We start from the raw sequence: 20,979 nt of genomic DNA on the forward strand, positions 1-20,979 counted from the left end.
AGAGCACATACTTTAATGTTAGACTTAACAGTATTAATTTATATTCCTGTAACTGGTACATGTGCTAGACAGTTTAGTAAGCTTGAAGTGAGTTTTGATTAAATTTTACTTCGATTTTTAACTTGATTTGTGCTGAAGTCAATACCCACATTCAGCATTCATTCGTTTAAATTGAGGAGTGCATATGATCATAGTAATTAATAAAATTAATTTAGTTTTAAGTCTAATGTATTGCAGTAAAGATGTACTTGCCTGTAATGAGGTATTGCTAAAATAAATAAATAAATAAATAAAATCTGAAGCAATGTTATTTCTGATTTTATCTTCTGATTTTATTTCGTACACGTAAATTTACAGCAGATTTAGTACTATTTTCAAATATATTGACTTAAAATTTTCTCTGATGTAAATCCATTGTGTGTGTCTTAAAATCCATGCATATTTCCTTCATTACATCAGAAAATAATCACTAAATTCCGCAAGCTGATTCAAATGCCTATCATCTTTTATTAAATGAAGTATATAGCCAGCATCTAACTTTGTCCTCAGTTCTCCTTGGAATTAGATTCTAATTTCAGGATCAAATTAATGCTTCAGAATAAGGAGATTGAAATTGTATTTTGAATCATAATTAGAGGACCCTGAGAAAATTCTTGAATTAAGACTTGCAGCGATATCTCAACTATGTTAGCGTAGATTTGTAAACTAATTTATCTGTCTGATTCCCACAGGAAATCCCTTGTGCAGAATTAGGTCTTTAAGTTCTTTACAAAATTCCTGAGCGGAAGTAGCTATAAACAAACTAGTTCAACCAGATGCTCCTCGTGGCAATTTCTCTCTCTCCCTCAACATATGTTAAATGTATGCACATTTAAATCTTGAGGTGGTCCATTCTTTTATTTGTTTCCTTCATTCTTTTTATTTGTTACTTTCACCACAGTGAGACAGGAAAAATTGATAACCACAGCCTAAGAAGCTGATATGTGAAACAATCATCTTAGATGAAGAGTTTGGTATCTTTCTCTGCGTGAGTTGACACGGGAAATCAAATACAGGTCTTGCACTCACAAGAGCTTTCGAAGCCATAGTTCATTGCTTCATTTTTCATAGGGATGTTTTAGCTGTCTAATTTCAGCAGAAATTTCATAGCTCAGAGAATAAACAGAATTGAATACTTCGACTCTCCTGCTTCAATGCACAAAATAGTTTGCTTCTTGTCCTAAACAGGTACAACTTAAGTACTTACAGGCACAGAAAGCTATGACCTTGGGTGATTGAAGCCTTCCTTCTGCTTCTACATTTTGATATTTTGATCTTATCCAGATAATTATCATGTTGTGAGTTGATTTTAAACTTAATCCCATTCTCAGTTTTCTTGCATTTTAATTCTATAGTGTAGAAGAAAGGGGGAAAATAAATTTGACTTTAAATGACCTGGAGCTATATTTCTACTCCACGAAAGTCTGTGTTTATGATGGATTATGGATTTATTTCTTTCTTAAAAAAAAAAAAGAAAAAAAGTAAAAAAGAAAAAAAGAAAAAAAAAAAAAAAGCCTTCTTACAAAGTTAAAAAGGAAAGGGCAGAAACCTAATTTTCAGTGAATAAACAAAAATACAGAACCTTCAGTCATTTGGAGATTTAGTAGCCATAACCTAGGTCACTTTTAAAAAACATAATTAAGTTTTTCAGTTCTCATGGTTCTCATTAATAAACTGAAATTATTTGAAATTCCTGGAGGGGAGAAATTTGACTTAATTATTCCGTAAAGCAAGCTATTATTGCTTTTACTGGCTTCTACTGCAGATGTTTGACCTCATATACGAAGAAATTCATTTCTCTTAATGTGAGTTCTACCTATGAAAAATTATTTTCTCTCCTTCTCTCTCTGCTTTTTCTGCTTTCCTGTGTCCTCTGTCTCTTTCCACAGTCCAATGACATTTTTTTTTCCAATAAACAGTCAATTTACGTACTTAATAAGCCAATAATATTATAAACATTCTTGAGAAATCTACGATCCTATTATGCTATCGTTAACTGAAAGGGCTCAAGAGCCAGACTTTAAGATTACTGTTAAACAGTGCTCAGTTCTGAACGAACTGTAGGTCACTTGTTCATAGATACTGTAACAAAACTGGTTCTTGAAAAAAGAATAATGAGTTACATGGTCACTACAAAAGTAATATATGTTTCCATGGAAACTACAGCAGGTACAATGAGCACATTTGATAGAGGAAATTCTCAGCTATGAAACATGTCAACATAATAACCACCATTAGCTACAATATATATATATTTTTTTCTAGCAAGGAAGAAGAGCTTGCATGCTGTGCTCATAAAAATTTGCGCCAGCGGAGGTGATTTACTCCGTCTTTTGCCAGTGCTGAAGCACAACATGGAGTGCATCACCATATTTATAGCTAGTCTTTGGTCTCTATAAATGTTCAATAAGCATTTATGCGTGTTAGAGGATGCAATTTTTATTTTTATTTTTATTTTTTCACATGGAAGAATTCGATTGCACACCTTTGCTTCTTATACACTTCCATTACACACACTGTGTTGCCAGGCTACCCCTCTGCTGCAGTCTATTGCACGACAGTAAAATGTAATGGAGCATTGGCTGGAAGGTTCAACTTTTACTGCCAACATCCTCTTCTGACGTCATAGGTCAACATAATAACATAGGAGGCATTTCTTTCAGATAGTCTAGTGTTTGTATATCAGGGTGATAACTGTGATTGTCTTTTAAAGTGAGGCGAAAGTCTTTTTGTTTTTTTTTTTTTTTTTTTTTTTTTTTTTTTTACTTCTGATTGATATTTATTTGCTCAAAAAGTTTTAATTGTATGGTGCACTGTTGCATCAGTCTTCAATAGAAGAGTCAGTTTGATGTGCCGTAGCTATTCAGGAATATAACACCAGCATATTGGCTGCTGGTCAAATGCTTTGTTTATAAGAACTCTCTTTGCTGCTTTGTTTTATAACAGCTAGGAAGGAAATTGGATTACAGCGTGGAGACTGAAAAATACATTTCAAGTATTTTTTATTGCACATAATAGCAACAACCTAACATTTCCAGGGGCTTCTATGTATTAAAAAAGCAAAACAAAACAAAGGAAACGGATAGGTAGATTAGCACAAATCTTTTTTTCTTTAGTCCTAGTGAATAATAAAATGTCAGTCTGAAGAGCTTTTTTTTTTTGAAGTTATTTTCTACACCAAAAGCAGCATGTCTGAATAGTGAACTGTGCATTTTGGATACATCAGCATTCTTGGAGCTTTTATTGAGGTTCTCAAGATTTTTGCTGCTTTCTTTCACACAGACAGATTGTGGGAGGGATTGATTAAACTTTATTTAGGTTTGTTTGAAGTGCAGTGAAATTATTGCTGACAGTAATAGTAATGTAAGGAAAAAATTCCACCATTCATCTTTTTGAACAATGAAACAATTTAGTACTTAACGTACAGGAGTCTCATATCCTCTAAAAATTGAAAGAAAGAAAATGCCATGAGTTAATAACTACTAAAAGTTGTAGTGCTTGTTTTCTACATATACATTACTTCACAGGGTTCTTTACTGCTAACTGTGCGGTTTGTTTGGGGTCTTTCTGTATTTGTGAAAATAGAATAATTAATGCAAATCTTTTAAATAAGGACAGTCTTGCAAATCACATGTAACAAAAATAGCAGGCTTTATATTTTTAATAATGTGTCTGTTTCACAGTGCTGTGTCCAGCCAATGAAATGCGTCTGGATTCAACAGGGGTAATACTGAGCCCTGGGTATCCTGACAGCTACCCAAATCTCCAGATGTGTGCATGGACCATTACTGTGGAAAAGGGTTACAATATCAGCATGTTCTTCGAATTCTTCCAGACAGAAAAAGAATTTGATATACTTGAGGTGTTTGATGGTAACTATAAAATATGTGATTTTGGGTGATACTTTTTCCTATACAATGTGTTTTTACTTTACAGCTATGTTGAAAATCTCAAATCACTGTTATTTGTTCATACCATATTTTATTTATGTATAAAAAATTAAATAAGCAATTGTTTGAATTTGTTGTGCTAAAAAAATATCTTTTGATTATACTGTGTTTAAAAACTGTACAGCAAAAGTTATGAGAAAGAAATAATTTTGTTTCAGTACAATTAGTACTCTGTAGTATATAACATGTTCTGTCAAGATCAATTCCAAATCAGATTAATTTACCATTTGCTTGGAAGATGCTTTCTATGCATATTAATGTATAGAATATATATATGTATATATAAAATTCATTGTATGTTATTTAAAACTTTGTAACTTCTTGGTGTTGTGGTTTTTTTTCTTTCTTTTTTTTTTTTTTTTTCCTTATATCAAGGACCAAATATTCATAGCCCATTGCTGATTTCTCTCAGTGGGGACTATTCCTCGTCTCTCAATATAACCAGCAATGGGCACGAGGTATTTCTCCGATGGTCAGCTGATCATGGCACCAATAAAAGAGGTTTCAGGATAAGGTACATAGGTATGTAAATAAGATTTTCATTAATTTATAAAGAAATTCAATATAGATAAAACTTATTTACTGTAAAAGGATAATATAGGTTATATTTTCTTATATTAATTGCCCAGACTGAAAGAAAATACAGTTTGTTTTGTATGTGAACCGAATGGTGCTGATTTAATGAGGAACAAGACTCCATGCCCCAAATGAGATATACACAATCATATGTGCTCTGTAGAGATTGAATCAAATGTTTCAAAGAACTTTTAAAAGGTGAAAATAAAAAACTGAAAGAAGCAATCTGCCCCTCCTCCCCTTCATCATTTACTTAAATTTGTGTGCCACTGACCATCATCCTGGATTTTTATGGATTTCATCATTAACATTTTTAAGGTATGGCAACACGGCAGGAGTGAGCAGTGATAAGCAGGAAAATCATAAGACCTTGACGGATTGAACTCTTTGATTGAAAGTTCAACATAAGCAGCAAACAGATATAAAAAATTAACATCATACACACAGTGAACATGAAGATAGTACTTTAAAAGATACAATCACATTTATAGAACCATTATATAACACTATTTTTACAAAATAATGTTTCATACATTAATCTGGAGTAGATTTGTTGTCACTTGCAGCAATTACACAAAATGTATGTTTGTCTTTGTTTTTCTTTTTAAATCACCACAAAAGATGTGAAATGAAACAATGAAAATAATTATTTGAGATAGAACATGTGGAACATTTTCATTGCCTATTCTGGAAAAATTAGTGGCATGATACATTTTTATTTTACAAGTGGAGAAAGGAACAGAGAACATATATGATATTCTGCCTGCTGTGTTTTGTTTTTCCTTGCTTTTTAGCTTCTGTTACAGGAAAATAATTAGACGGTACAATAGTCTGTAAAACAGTATCTCTCCCTTTAGGTGAGGACAGTTTTCTCAGAGGTGAAATGACTTTGATGTGTAGTTAGATGAAATCTACTTTTGCCTAGATACGAAATATTACACTGTATACTCATTTTCATTGTACTTATTTTGGATCTAGAAACAAGTGTCTTCTGTATGAAGAATAAAATTAAAGTGAAAGACCAGAGAAATTTAGTGCAAGGAAAAAAAAATATTTTCATAGCATGTGCTCTGATAGATATGCTTCATTTTCTGCTGCTTGCTATGATAAAGAATAAATGAACAGCCAAATGATTCCATCCTGATTGTAGGAAACCTGGTCTGAGAAAACCGTTGCCCTATAGGAAGTCATAAGACATGAAAAGTCTTAAAGAGTAAGTGAAGCAGCAATTTGATATTTGCCTGAGGAATGGAACAGATGAAGTTCCTCTCTAGTTACCAGTGTTTTGTTAAAGCATGAAGAAACTTAGATGCATTTGGAAAACAACTTCCAACTTACTTTTCTTTCCTACGAAACGGGCATATAACCACCTTAGCTAACAGCTCATGGCTTCTCCTTGATGAGAAAGATCAGAGACTAAGTTAAATTCCTAAAAAGAAAACCAGCTTATCTCAAACTGCCTTCCAGGCTGTAAATTTCTTTTGTTGGAGTTCATTGGTGAAGTAGCCAAAACAAAGTAATTTTATACTCACACATTTAATGGACAAGGGATTTAAAAGAAATAAAATCATAATGACATCATGATAATTAAGAAGTTTTTAATGTCATGAAGATTTCAAACACATACATCCTCAAATATGTTTATGTTTCCATGCTTTTATGAAGACTTACAGATTTTTTACAGTACCTGGTGTTCCAAATAAGTCACAAAAATTAAAAACCACCACCAACAACAAAGTAGATTCAGTGTTTTTGGCATGTTTTTATGGTGGTACTCATAAATACAGTTAAAATCTATTTTAGTTTTATTAGTTCAATTCATTGTATCACAGAATTTGAATGTAGTAAGACCAAAAGGAAAAGATTATTTGAAAATAACTATGTATAGTATGCTCTTGATATTTCTCTCTTCCAAAAATTTTGTATAATACAGGAATTTATATGATTGCAGTAAATTTCATCATAAACTAAAGTTATGTGGGTTATTTGGTTTAAAAAGAAGACAATAAGAAAGCTACAGGAGTTATACAGGATATCTCTACTTCCTCTCAGGCTACTAAACCCTGAAGCACTGTTATTGTCTTATTCTTTTGTCTTTACATCTATTAAAATTGCTTAATGCTTATGTGAACAGGATACAAAATATGACTGTTACTGACATTTTCTGAGCTTGTTATCAAATGTTCACTAGCTTCAGTATGAATTTTCAAGATTTGTCACCTGAATCCTGAATGCATTTTTTTATTTATTTAATATTTATATTTAAAGCTCTCTACTGTAGCACTCCAGAGTCCCCTCCACATGGTTTCATTGTCAGTCAGACAGGTGGACAGCTCAACAGTATGGTTCGCTGGGCCTGTGATCGAGGCTTTCGGCTCATTGGGAAAAGTACTGCTGTTTGCAGGAAGTCTCCACATGGTTATTATTCATGGGATGTTCCAGTTCCAGCTTGCCAAGGTAAAATATTTCATAATAAAATATATAAGAAACTGTATTTTACTTTTTATTATAAATGATCTTTTTCTTTTCTGACATAAAAGGAATGATGCCTAATAAACTTTAGCAAAAAAAACCCCACATTTAATTTAGAATATTGTAACAGACTTTGTTAAGGCAGACAGATGCTAAAAATAGTGTATATCATTATGAGGAGAAAAAAAACACAAGGTTGAAATATGAAATCATTCAAAAATATCACGGATGGTTAGTAGAGGTCATGCATTTATTTTTGTGTTGGTTCTACTTTGAAGAAGTAATTTTCACTGTAATTGCCACTTTATCGTGATCAAGGAGTATTTTTAGAACACTCAAAATTTGTCAAGAATAGGAAATCAGCCAATAACATCATTGCTTTTGAAACCATTCTAATCATTCAGTGTTTGCATTGAAATTTGAAACAGAATTAATCAGGTTAATGATGTTTCATGTATCAAACTCTCTATTGTGGTACTCAGTAGTTCTCTCCACGATGGTTTCATATTTAGTTACTTCTGCATTATAAAAGCAAAACATGTTTTCCTTAAGAAAAACAATTATTTCACTTCCATTGTAATTGTATTTTAATTCTTTCTTTTCTGAGAAGAATGCCATTGTGCTAATAATTTCCATGTTTCACTCTTTAGAGAAATAATAGAATGATTTTTTTCATGAAAAAATGCAGTTCTGGTTTGTAACTTTTGTTCAGAATTTTGTGTATCAAGGAATTTACATTATCCTCTCACGTAAGCTGGTGAAAACAACTGTTATATTCATTTAGACTTCATAAATCACATGTTCACAGAACCAACAGATCATTCATTACAAAATCCTAGTACGGTGTTTCAACTAGATGCTTGCATACATTTTGTTACTGTTGACATAAATGATGTTTGAATGCTTCAAGCTAATTTCCAAGATTTTTTTTTTTTTTTTTGAAAATAAGCCTTTGAATTGCATCTTTGCCTGTATTTGTGAAAAATGGAAGTACATACAGTGCATTTGCTGAATATAATTGTTTAGCTTTTTTTCCTCCTCAGTTGAACAAGGACTGCTTTCATGACAGTTATTTGTGGAACTGGATCAAACTGTTAAGTAGATATCTCAACTAGTGGGAAATATTTAAATATATACATATATATCAGAAAGGATTGTTAAGCACTGAAATAGGCTCCCCAGGGAGGTGGTTGAGTCGCCATCCCTGAATGTGTTTAAAAACTGGCTGTGGTGCTCAGGGACACGATTATCAGAGGGTTATTAGAGTTAGGGTAGTATGGTTAAGTCATGATTGTACTCAATGATCTTTAAGGTCTTTTCCAACAAGAGTGATTGTATGATTCTATGCTTTTATGATTCTAACTCAAAATGTCTTATCAAACAGAAAGATTGTAAATATAATAAAAAATATTTAATATATACTAATTAATCTATATTAATTAATTAATAATTAATTAATAGTTATGAATTTGATAGAATTTAATTTTAATATATTATATAAACATCTGTCAGTTCTTTCATCAAGTCCCTTTGTACTGAAAGTGGTTTTTGACCATGATATGAGCCTGCAACTCACAACTCGGGTTCAACCTGAAGACACATTATTACTGTAAAAACCCTCAGAACTAATCTGATTCCATACATAACTGAAGTATATAAACCTTCCCTTGCTTTGTTGAGCTGAAGATTATCCCCATGTCCAGATGATACAGAAAATTGGTATGAACTCTTGCATCAAATGTTTAAGAACTCCAATAAATATCTCTGATGTTCTTCACCAGGGGATATTTACCAGACATAAGGGCTTTGCCATTCTCCCTAGTACTGAGGAATACAACTTCAGTAAAACTAGTTACCCTAAGCACGTACTTGCAGTTGTTATAATTTTATGATAGAGAGGATTAGCATTATTTTATTAACCATAAAAAATGTCAGTCAACTTTGTTGTCTGTTTTTATTCTTCACAATTCACCTGCTCTTTTACCATGCAAAACTCAGTGAGAAAGTCCCATCTTGCCTTCTGCTTCATGTTTTCTGTCATTTATAGAGTAACTAGCAAAGGCAGTTTAATTAGTTGTTTCATACATATGAATTTAGGATTTCCACTGCTAACTAACCATTTAGCACAACATAAAATGTTTAGATGTTTTTTACATAGCAGTGGAAATACAAAGAAAAAAAAAAAAAAGTTATTTGCAGTTTCTTTGTAAGTAATGCATCATATTTTGATCTATTTGTTTTCTGACTCCTAAATGAAGATTACCAGTGAAATCACAGTAACAGTTTCTGGCATCATCCTGTAGGAAGGGAGAAATCTAAAATTATGAATTCCTTAATGATGCCTCTGCAATCAGCACAGTTTCTTTTTTTCTTTTTTTTTCTTTTTTTTTTTTTTTAATACTAAATAAACTCCTTGTTTGCTGTTTTCAGAATATTTGTTGTCTGCATTTAAACTAATGCTTTATCTTTTCATTTCTTATTTTTTCATCTGTACAGTTCCAGTTATCACTTATGAACTCTTTCCTGTTGCTGGCGTTTATTAATGCCAGAAGCCTTTTCCAATACCGTGTTTTGTTGCTTATTTTTTCAAATCCAGAAGTTAATGTTAGCTCATTATTTTTACATTGTCATTCTTATACCTATATGAACATAAATTTTGATCTTTGGAACTCTGAATAGGAACCATCAGTCATTCCTCAAATCACTATAGAATTTTATCTGAATATCCCAGATGCGCAATTTAAAAATAAATGAAAGCTTTTTTTACATTTTATATAAAACCAAACATAAGTCAGAGAAAAGACTCAGTGAAGCAGTGAGAAATAGAAAAGCCTCAAGCAAAACTTCAACAGTCCCTTCCTGTGCCATGAAAAGGAGTAAAAGGAAACTGCCTCCAACTCTAATATTGTATGATGACAACAGTACAAATTAAAAAAAAAAAAAGTTTTACTATTCTATCTTTTAGATATTAACCATTCTGCTTATGTAAAGGTACATTAAAGAAATCTTAATGGTGAAATGTGGTCCATTTCTCAAAAATTATGCTGAAGTAAGTCTATATTTACTATCAATAAATTTATATTTATTGTCTGGAAAAGCGTGTAATGTGTAAAGCATTCTACTTTTGCGTTATTAGGCAATGATATGGGTTTGAGTTAGTCATGTTAATATGCATGAGAACAATTAATATAGCTATACTTAAGTTAATTTCTATACTCATTAAAAATAGACTTTTTATTTCCAAATGTCTGACTGTATTGGGTCAAGTGTGAAAACTCAGCAACATTTTAAATGCCAAAGAAATAGCTTAATCCTTAAAAGTAATTTGTAACACACTTTACAGTGAACTTTCTATAAAAATTCTTAATTTTTCACAGGTTTAAAATCCAATTTGTTAAGTTCAGAAGAGTATATTACTGTATAGTTTCAGTGGTATTGCCTGTGTTTGTGTTGTTCCTGATAAGTGTTGTCAGATTTAGACAGATGTCAGCAGTGATACTCTTCTTTTTATTCCACATAACCTTAAAATATGAAAGGTAGCTACATCTGTTAATTGTTGTTATTAAATGAATCGGAGCAAATCCATGAATCAAAGCTCCTTTATAGAGTGAATAGTCAGATTTGAGTGTGCGAAATTGTTTACGCATGAACTCTTAAGTGTGACTTAACATTTAATAAAGGATATTTTGTCCAAGACCAATAATATTTTCTGAATTTCTTATTACAGATAAGTCTTTAGAATGTGACAGTCCTCAAGAACTAATAAGGTTGAGTTCTTCAGAAGGCTACATGTTTACATCTTTGTAGTTGAAACTCCATTCTGAAGGTCATGATCATGGAATGGATCTGTTTCAAATGTGATTACAATTATAATGTTGATTAACAAAAACAAAGTTTTTACTATCTGAGCTGATAAATAATGACCAAACATTTCAGTGATGTATTTATTTTTTAGATAATTTGGATATTCTGTATTTTCCTTTTTTGTTTCTGTCGAGTTTTCAGATATATCAATAGCTTGAGTGGATCTTTTCACATTTTTAACTTAAAAGCGGTTTTCTGTTTCATACAAGGAAAGTGCTCCTCATAACTTCAGAAAAATAAAATATATCACTAAGTGACTCATTGGTAGCTCTTTCTGTTTACATAGAAATGCATAAAATTATTTATTTTATTTACATAAAATTTTACACAAAAAAATTTATAAAGATTCAGTATGCTAAGATAAATCTTGTTTCTTAAAACTTTTAAAGGAAGGATATATTTTGCTTATGCCGACAGACTGATTCTACTTACGTGAATAATATAATTCAAATTTTATCAAGGCATTGATGGAGATCTTTGAATATCTAAGGAGTCATGGAGTCATTAATATCAATGTCAGATATAAAACATCTCTGTTAGATATTTATATATATTTATACACGCATAAATGTATAATGTTGATTGCAGGAAAATGATCTGCAGTATGTGAACAAGTAGTGTGCTCTAATGTGTTTTTCATATGTGGATTACAAGCAGCAGCTGCTGATCTATAATAACTTTTTTTGGGTGTAGATATATATATTATGCTGCACTGATGTAACTGGCAGTGAATTTAGTTCTGGCAACTTCAATATGGCCTGAAACTTCTGCTTATCATTACATGTAGTTTTGAAGGAAAGAGCATGGACATGCCTGCCTAATTTTCCAGCTGCAAAGTTATTGAGAAATTTGATAAACACCATTTATGACACGTTTTCATTTTAGTGTCATAAGGACTGTTTCTTTCTTTGGTAGTATCAAGTGAAATAATTTCTCTGAGAAGTTTAGTAAAAAGTAGAAGATGGACCTTATGTTTCATGAACTTGTCATTTTTGCTCATTCTAGGTTCATGATTTCATAGAATTTCATGATTCTTAGAGCCTTCACTATCTCCTAATTTCTTTTTTCTTGTCTTCTTCTAAAAATATGTGTCTCTAATTTCCGGTATAAACTATGATAGCCATAAGATATAAAGAAGGTGGTGAGCAAATTAATCCTTGTTTTCCGTGGTCTTTTCATCACACTATGTCCTGCAGTTTAACTTTACATGTAATCTCTAGTTTCTCCATATGAAAATTCAAGAATATGTTTTAAGTTATTTTATTGCATCTGTTCTACAAGCTTTGATAGCTTTAGAGCTTTACCTGTGTCTCAGCTGTGATCGCTTACATTGGTGCAGAACCGTAATGTTACATTGCTAATGAAGCAGGTTTGTCTTTCATCAGACCAGCTCACAAAAAAGGCAATAATTGATCACTATTTTCCTAAGAAATGTATACAGTCTGAGAGGCTTGATTCTTCGTAGCTACTTAGGCAGAATAGATAGTCTCTTATTGTTCAACATTCCACTTCAAAGTAAAATACTTAAGAATTAAGTGCCTAAGCCCTGTTTTGGGGATCAGATTTACATTATATGTTTGCTGTTAAAATGTTAAAATGGAAAAGACTTTTTTTTAAAATTATTTTATTTCTCAAACAAGGTTTTTTGAAAGGATTATTTTGTGCTTTCTCTCTGCTGAATAATGACATATATATATATATTTGGTGGGGGAGGGAGCTTGCATTTTCATTTGCTAATTTTAAAACATTTTTAAGTATACTTCATTTTTAATTTGCAAGATGAAAAATAGAATGTTGAAAGTTAATATTAGTGTTAGCCAGGGGTTACATATTATATCTGAGAAACCTGAAGTACAAACTAGATTTCTGATGCCTCAGTCTGATACTTTATTTATTCAGCCATGCTGGTCCTACTTTCCCAGATATTGTCTATCATATATTGTCTATTTCATCTTCTTCAATTATCTTCTTTTTTCTTTTCCTTTTTTTCTTGTTTTGAATGAATAGCTGCCGGGTTATGAACCATGATTCTTTTTTTTTCTTTTTTTTTTTCTTTTTTCTTTTCTTTTTTCTCCTCTATCAACAGACAAAAATTTTCTCTGATTTAATTCCCTAAAATTTTAAGGTAGATTTTTTGCGGACTTAAAATTCACATTGAGTTAAAAAGTCATTTGAATGAATTTATGATTATTGAAATTGCAATACATAAAAACTCTGTGACAAGAAGAAGCTCACAGTGAAAAACAGATACAATGACTATGCCTTTCTCTTTAATCAGCAATATCTTGTGGAATTCCTAAAGCTCCAGTAAATGGTGGGATATTAACTACAGATTACTTAGTTGGCACCCACGTTACTTACTTCTGCAATGATGGGTACAGACTATCTTCCAAGGAACTTACTACTGCAGCCTGCCAGCCAGATGGTACCTGGAGCAATCACAATAAAACACCTCGCTGTGTAGGTAAGTAACATGCAAAAATGCAATAATGCTGGACATTATGTTTATTTATCAAAAGTATAAAACATCATGTCTCTTATCTTTCAGCTTTCAGGATACTTTATGTGTAATTGCTGGTATTACGTTATTGTGAAGTATATATTTTAAATATGTACCTGAGAATATACTGAAATATTCTATGAAAGTGGAATAAATACCCTACAGATTACTGAACATATTCAAGCTGATAATAATTTTCTGATAAATCAAAGTTAATGGCTGTAGTGTTTTATGCACAAGTCAGCTCTACAACGAGAACTGAAATGTTTATATGCTGTTCATAAACCCTATTTACTATCCAGAATTCCAAAGTATCTGGTATTCTGGAATACTTCTTGGAAAGTACTACTGATTATTTGTATCTACTCCATCATTATAATTCTACACTATCTAAATTCTGGGAAACATCAGTGAAGAGAAAATGCTTGCTCAGTTCCAAGAAGTAGATAACTTCGAAGTGGATATGAAAATCCAGGTGACTATAAGCGTGAGATAGCAGTACAAAAATGACTCATGCAGATTGAGATTATTTCACCCAATGAATTTTAGAAACGGGAAGAAAACATACTCTAGAATAATTTGCAAGGGCTTTCCCTTTTTCTTTTTTGTGTTGTTCTTGTAAATGCATTACCTCATGCCTTTTCCTCTGCCTAAAGAAACAAAGTTAACAGAGTGAAAGAAAGCAATATCCAGCAAAGATTTTCCTGTGTCATTTTTCTCTTGATCAAGGGAAAATTTTATGCACGCTAACTTCTCTATTAGATCAGGTGTGTAGAAGAATATTTTTTTTTGCTTGCTTTTGGAGGATGTACATGTTGAGTTAGGACATGAGATAAAGATGTATTGCTGCTGAAATCCCTCAATATGGATATTATTTAACATGTCACCACTGTGCAGTCTCTCCAAGTATTTAAAGTCTCAGATAATTCATCTGGGTAAAAAATAATTCCTATATTTAAGTTTGCCTGGTATTTTATTAAAGATTTTGATATGTAATGTGTCACATCAATTTCCTAACTATAAATCTATAATGAATTCACTTATGGTATAGATTTTTCTATACCAGTTGTATAGCCCAACATATTCTAGGCACTGCTCTAAGCCACTGATCATCAATAATAAATGAGAGAATTGTTACTTCTCACCAAAGGAAATTTTAAATACAACCTTATTCTTCAAACATTATGTCAACATGTTTAAAATTTATTTCTAAATTAATAACAACGGGTTTTTGTAATTTGCTTGTACTAAACTACGAATATGTGTTTTTGTCATTTGGAAGTTGTTACATGTCCAAGCATCAATTCTTTTACACTGGAGCATGGAAGATGGAAAATAGTGAATGGCTCACATTATGAGTATAAAACAAAAGTAGTTTTCAGCTGCGATCCAGGGTATTATGGCTTGGGACCAGCATCTATTGAGTGTCTTGCTAATGGCACCTGGAGCTGGAGAAATGAGCGACCTTACTGCCAAAGTGAGTAAATGTTGCATCTGTAACTGCTGTGTAGATTACAGATAAAAATATTTTATTTGGTCCAGCTGGTAATTAACTAACTTGACATTGAAAGTACTCAATTAGAAAAGTTTTCCCTATCCCTAACCTTTTAACCAATGTAATTAAATAGCAATTAATTAATAATGTTCCAGAAAGTGTTTGTTGTTTGTTTGTTTCTTAATTTTACAGAGAAAAAATTTATTTTTATTATTATTATTTTGAATTCTAGTGTATTATTTTGGGGGCAATAATAGTCTTTGTATACAGAGTTCTTCTACGTAGCAGACAATACTTCAGGCTGCAGCATTTATTTAGATGTTTGATTAATGTTGCATAGAATCATAGGATCATAGAGTTACATATTATTGCATGCATCTTTGTGATATAAAGGTATAAATTTCTGTTCTCTTTTGCTTTTATAAAGTTATATCTTGTGGAGAACTTCCTACACCTCCAAATGGAAATAAGATTGGAACTCAAATCACGTATGGATCTACAGCTATATTTACTTGTGACTCAGGATACATGCTTGTTGGCTCTGCTGTGAGGGAATGTCTGTCCTCTGGACTCTGGAGTGGAATTGAGACCAGATGTTTAGGTATGGGTACAACTGTCATGGCATGTCTATTTTCTTTCTCTGTAGCAGACAAAAGTAAGTTAAGTTAGTCAACTTATCTCTTTCTGTTACCCTTCCAAATATAAATGCTAAGAGAGTTCTGCAGTTTAAAAATTCGTGTTGCTGTTTTTCCTATCAAAAGATAACTGTGCTAATCTTTCCACAAATTGAATCCCTTTTTCAGTATCTGCCACACAAGCAAAGCCCGTGTTATTGCACTCCTCCATATGGCTTTATAACAGATCTATTCACACATAGCAAGACTGATGAATTTCAGATCTGTCACCTTTAATATATATCCTTACTAAAATAATTGCATAGTAGATCTGAACTTAGTGAATATGTTATAGAATTAATTTTTACAATTGCAAAAGATACAATAAAAAACATAAATACATGGAAACACAAACAGGAGCATTTCAGCTCCTGTTATTATTTCTGACAGAAAATCCCTCTTCACGTATGATGTATACAGTTTGAAAACCCTTTGGTTGTACTTGTTTAGGCATCTTCACTTATTTAAAATACTCAGACACCAGACACTAAGTTGTTCATGAAAAAGGAACACCTGAACAATGTAACAATTGCAGTATTCCATTTTAATTCTTTAGTATTTTGTTTTAATTCTTTGTTATTTATTAATATGATTAATTATTAATATGATTAATTATTAAATATTATTTGAGTTACAACTGTAGAGGCATTGATTTGAACTTTATATGCAACTATAGTTTTAGTTTTAGTTTTAGTGGAAATCAAAGTGATGACTTTGTCCCAGTTTAAGAAAGTAGCGTGAAAGACACAGAAGTAGGAAAATATAAAGGAACATCTGTAAATGTAGACTTTCAGAAGGATCTGAAATTAGATATTAACTGTTTATTGCAGATTGTTGTTCTTTGTGCAGATTGCTGTTACCCTTTTACTTGCTGTTGCCCTTTGCAGCAAACTGCTGTTTGCTTCAAATAGTTTTCTTTTGGTAGTTCAGTATTACTTGGTTGGTATAAATCCTCACTTAAGCTTAATCTGAATGACTCATGAATAAGCAAAAGTGTTGCTTATCAAGCTGCAAGTCTGAAGCTGGAAGATTTCCTGACAAATAGCTGAAGGGAACAGGAAGTTCTTATGTTTCACTTTTACTGTGAAAAGCATTTAGCAGAGGGGGGAAAGAAAAGAAGCTATTTATGTTCGATTTTTTTAAATATTTTTTTTATTTTTACTTTTTAGCTTTCTTTAAATTATGAGAAAATTAAGGACAGATTTCTAAATCTTGCAGGTTTGGGGCACCATAATACATGTGTAGCCAAAACATGCTGATATTTTTTCATAGTTAGGAGTTTATCTGCAATGGCTACAGCTACTCATGTTTGCAGAAATATAAAAATTAGAGCAGAGAAAAAATAATCTTAAAAAATGCCAAATTCTATGCTTGTTGTGAACAGCACCTAGGGAAAATACACATTTTAGGAATTTGCCAAAATAACTTTATAGCAAGTGATGCTTAACAGAAAATAAATTTATTTCCTCTGACATTTGCCTCTGGAAATAAAAATCTAATATAAACTTAATAATATTAAAAGATTGCTTAGTCTTTACTTGATTTTTGGATTCAATTGGCTACCAGTGTATTTCTCTTTGAAGTGTTGATGATTCCTTTAACAATTAGATAACATTAATGAAATCATACAAGATAAAATAATATAAATTTCCAGGTATTCAGCTCAAAATCTCAAGCTATTTTTTTGAAAGTTAAACTCCAGTCTTTCGTTTAATTATTATGTTAGACAACCTAATTTTCTTTTCATCTATATATAGTTAGAAAAAATTATGAATAGTGAATAATTTTCACAGTCCTATTTTGTCTTGCTTTTTCCATTGCTATTTCTTTTCTTTCAAGGAGAAGAATAGTACTTTATGGCCATTGAATCTTAGGAGACATCGTTTGGCAAAGAGAATTAGAACATTTAATACAACTACACTTCTTTTTGAACACCGCATTTTTCTATTTAATTCTTTTTTTTAATTATTTTTTTTTATAAGAAGATGTCATCTGTTGGATTGAATGGGTGCACAGCCCCCAAGAAACTGACACCTTAATTCTAGCATCCTTATATCAGGAAGAAAAGGCTAGAAGGCATAAAGGGCATCAGAAGGCATCATAGAAGGCATCAAGTACGGAATGGGAGATAATTAGGTGACAGCAATAAAAATGCTTTAAGATTTGTATGCGTGCCTAATACTGGAAATATTTTGGAGCCACAGAAAAAAAGTAGGCCAAAGGAAGCTTGCTGTGGTCTGCATTTCTCTATCGTCCTCTGTAAAACAGAAAAGCAGATTATTTTTCAGCAGACAGGAGGTCTGGAATCATTTTAGGCAATCCTGTCTATTTCTGTAGGTAGGTTAAGGTTATACTAACTCCTAGATACAGCTGTATGGTAGCTTGACACTTTAGATAATATGTGTAGTTCTACCCTAAAAGTTAATGATTAATTTTAAGTATAAATTATCCATGTAATGAGACCCGAAAGATCTCAAAGGGTTTATGAAAGTCTGTCTTTTGTTTTGACTTTTGACCCATTTTGTTCAGAAAACCTGAATTACAGTACAGTACTATGGGAGTAGTCATATAAATGTCATGATCTCAGTTAAGCAAAATGCAGTGGGAAACTGAGTTCTGGATCTGTATTCTTATTCTCTCTAGCTAGTGAGGAAAAAAAATGTTCAAATAATAAAATAAAATCCTAACAAAAATGACAATGACAAAAAATATGAAAAAAAAATATGACAATGAAAAAAATCCTCAGTTTTTGTTTTATTATTATTACTGTTGTTATTTTAGTGTCACTCACTAGCTAGTTATTAAAGCTGGCCTTTTTCCAAGGAAGAAATACAGAGAGTCTGCTTGATCATATTTTATCATGAAAAACATGTAAAAATAAGAAAAAAAGGATAGAATATTTTCAATCAACTGCCCAACCTGAAATAGGCTAGCTAATTGATGTAAACTTACTGTTAATCTTGGTGTTATTATAAAAATTTGCTTAGAGAATTAACACTTGTCTTTATAAAATGCTAAATATTTATCTGAATTTAAATACTGAAATGGGGCTTATTTGATCAATAAGAAAAGGGTGTCTTGTCTACATCGCTAATACTAGAGTTTTAATAGACTGAAAAAGGTAGCAGCAAAAAAAAAGCTAAATTGATTAGAGAGAGTGTTAAACATCAGCATTTGTTCATAGACTCCATACAGTGTTATTGGGATATATTTCATTTTTTTTTTTAATGCGAAATAGCAGTAGTGTCATTTTTTAAAGATGTTGTTTGTAACCTGGATAATATTAAGGAAATATATCCTTGTGAGAACTGTAAGTCCTGCAGAGGAGAAGTGAAGTTTGCTGTTGAATAATATCCTGGATATCTTTTTCCGAAAGCATACTGATACGTAGATTTCTTTCACTATCACACTGAGGTTTTGAGCTATTGGTGAATAAAATAAGCACATGTATGGTTTTTCCATTCAATCAAATATTCTGTGTTACTTTTATTCCTATTTTTGCATCTCAGAGAGTAATCTTCACTGCTGAAAATAAGCCTGCTTTACAGCTGAGGTTTCAAAGGTTCTGTCATTAAGTTGAGCTCTGCATTGGTGGAGCACTATTTCCTGTTAAGCTAGGTATTTTATTAGGTGTTCAGATGTTATGAAAATTCTTTATTGAGATTTTTTGCCTGATTTTTTCTTACTTAATGGTATTTCTCTACAGTTATTTTTCAAAAGAGTAGAGTAACCTAGATAGAAACAGGCGATGTTGTGGACCTTATTTCCCCTAATATCTGTTGCTAAGTAAAACATTCCTATTGAATGTTTTTCTTCATATTTCACCCACTGCCTGCATAAAAAAAAGTATTCTAATTCAGCGTTTAAACCTACAGGCTGCATTATGATCTAGAGGCCTCAGCTGGATTAACAGCCCTGCTCTATAGGTCTTTCATAGCTGTTTCATAGTAATATGGGAATGAACTTGGTCTTATACACTGAAGCAAAGAAACTGAAAATGTATGAGGCTATACTGAGAAAAAGAGCATTCTAGAATGCTAGTAGTGTGAAGTCAATTTAATTACTACTAGGATGTTAGAATTTTTTCTTGGATGGAGATTTTGATTAACATTTGCTTATTTTATTCTTGCATTTCTTTTTCCATGAGCTTGTTCTTACTACAGTGAAGTACAGTGAATACTGACAAATGCTGTATTCTAATGTGTTTTTGTGCATTTAAGAATGCTTTGTGTTTTGTTTCTCGCTCACTTATTCCCTTAAATATAGATCAGAAGTACTGCTTGATCTACTTCTTCTCTCTCATTTTTTCCATAAATTTTATAGCATTCTTTTTCATGTTCTAATAGACTTCCAAGAGTTGTGTTTGTATTGTATCATTTGCTTGTAATTGCTCTTAGAACCAGAATATTAACTTGGGGATGAAAAAAAAAAAAAAAAAAAAAGTGATCTATTGCGTAATAATAGTGCTATTAATCTTTCATCCATGGTAAGTCAATATTCAGTGTCTTATTGGCTGTGCAAAAAGGAGTGGAAATTAAAAGTAGAATTATTAATTCTTAAATGTTTTCTCATCTATTTGCAAAATAAATGTCCTGGCACACAAGAGAAATAAAAAACAGAAGATAACAGTTGTTCTGATTTCAGACCTTTGTTCTCCCAGCAGCACTCTCAGCAGTCCTTTGCTTTCCAATTTCTAATCATTATACTTTTGTTTTGAGTTTTCTGCTTAGGTTTTTGTTTTGTTTTGTTTTGTTTTTTTGCTTTTTTTTTTTTTTTTTCTGATAGATTTTGTTCATGTTTACAGAGAGCTCTCTCAGTATGATACCCAGTTTTTAGTATTTGCATTTAGTCCCCAGTGAAAACAATCAACCTGCAAAGCTTAACTACTAAACTCTCAAATGCATTTAAGAGGAATAATTTAGGCCTCTCATTACATTATAAGACATTCACTTCAAAATAATATTCAAATGAAAAAATGTATTTGATGTAAATACATTAAAATGAAAATTTAAAGTAGAAGTCTCGTAAAGCAAAAGCCAGCAGAATTGAACCATGAAAACTACACGAATATTCAATAGTTACTGTGGGCGTGTGTTTAATTTGTAATTAACATTTTGGAATTCCTTTCTCCACCAGTATCTTAAGAGAAAAATGACAAAAGTGAAAAATTCTACTAACATTCATGAGAAAAATGAATTAACACCTTGATTTTGAATCACACAGAATCATACAATCTGGGAAACAAACAAACAAAAAAATTCCAATGAAAAAGAAGACTAAGTAATAATGATTTCAGATCTCAGTGTTTCCTATCCGTCTCCACCTCCCTCTCCCTCTCCTCCTCCCTTTCCCTTCCCTTTCATAGAATCCTCATAGAATCACAAGGTTGGAAACAACCTATAAGATCAT

At 31.7% G+C, this 20,979-nt stretch overlaps 1 protein-coding gene across 3 annotated transcripts in view; it reads left to right on the top strand.

Annotated features, from left to right (window-relative positions):
• CSMD3 (CUB and Sushi multiple domains 3) overlaps positions 1-20,979 on the top strand; it is a 525,852-nt gene that overhangs the window by 458,022 nt on the left and 46,851 nt on the right. For 2 of the 3 annotated variants that reach the window (XM_042839423.1, XM_042839438.1), the window contains 6 exons: positions 3,723-3,911; positions 4,365-4,511; positions 6,834-7,022; positions 13,180-13,365; positions 14,684-14,878; positions 15,324-15,497. In XM_042839423.1, the coding sequence (XP_042695357.1) occupies positions 3,723-3,911; positions 4,365-4,511; positions 6,834-7,022; positions 13,180-13,365; positions 14,684-14,878; positions 15,324-15,497 (1,080 nt within the window). The remainder of the gene's footprint in view (positions 1-3,722; positions 3,912-4,364; positions 4,512-6,833; positions 7,023-13,179; positions 13,366-14,683; positions 14,879-15,323; positions 15,498-20,979) is intronic. The other variant, XM_042839431.1, reaches the window with a different exon arrangement.

The sequence above is a fragment of the Centrocercus urophasianus genome, unplaced genomic scaffold, assembly GCF_019232065.1.
Source record: "Centrocercus urophasianus isolate 14NV4802_14NV808 unplaced genomic scaffold, USGS_Curo_1.0 seq_11, whole genome shotgun sequence".
Classification (NCBI taxonomy): Eukaryota; Metazoa; Chordata; class Aves; order Galliformes; family Phasianidae; genus Centrocercus; species Centrocercus urophasianus.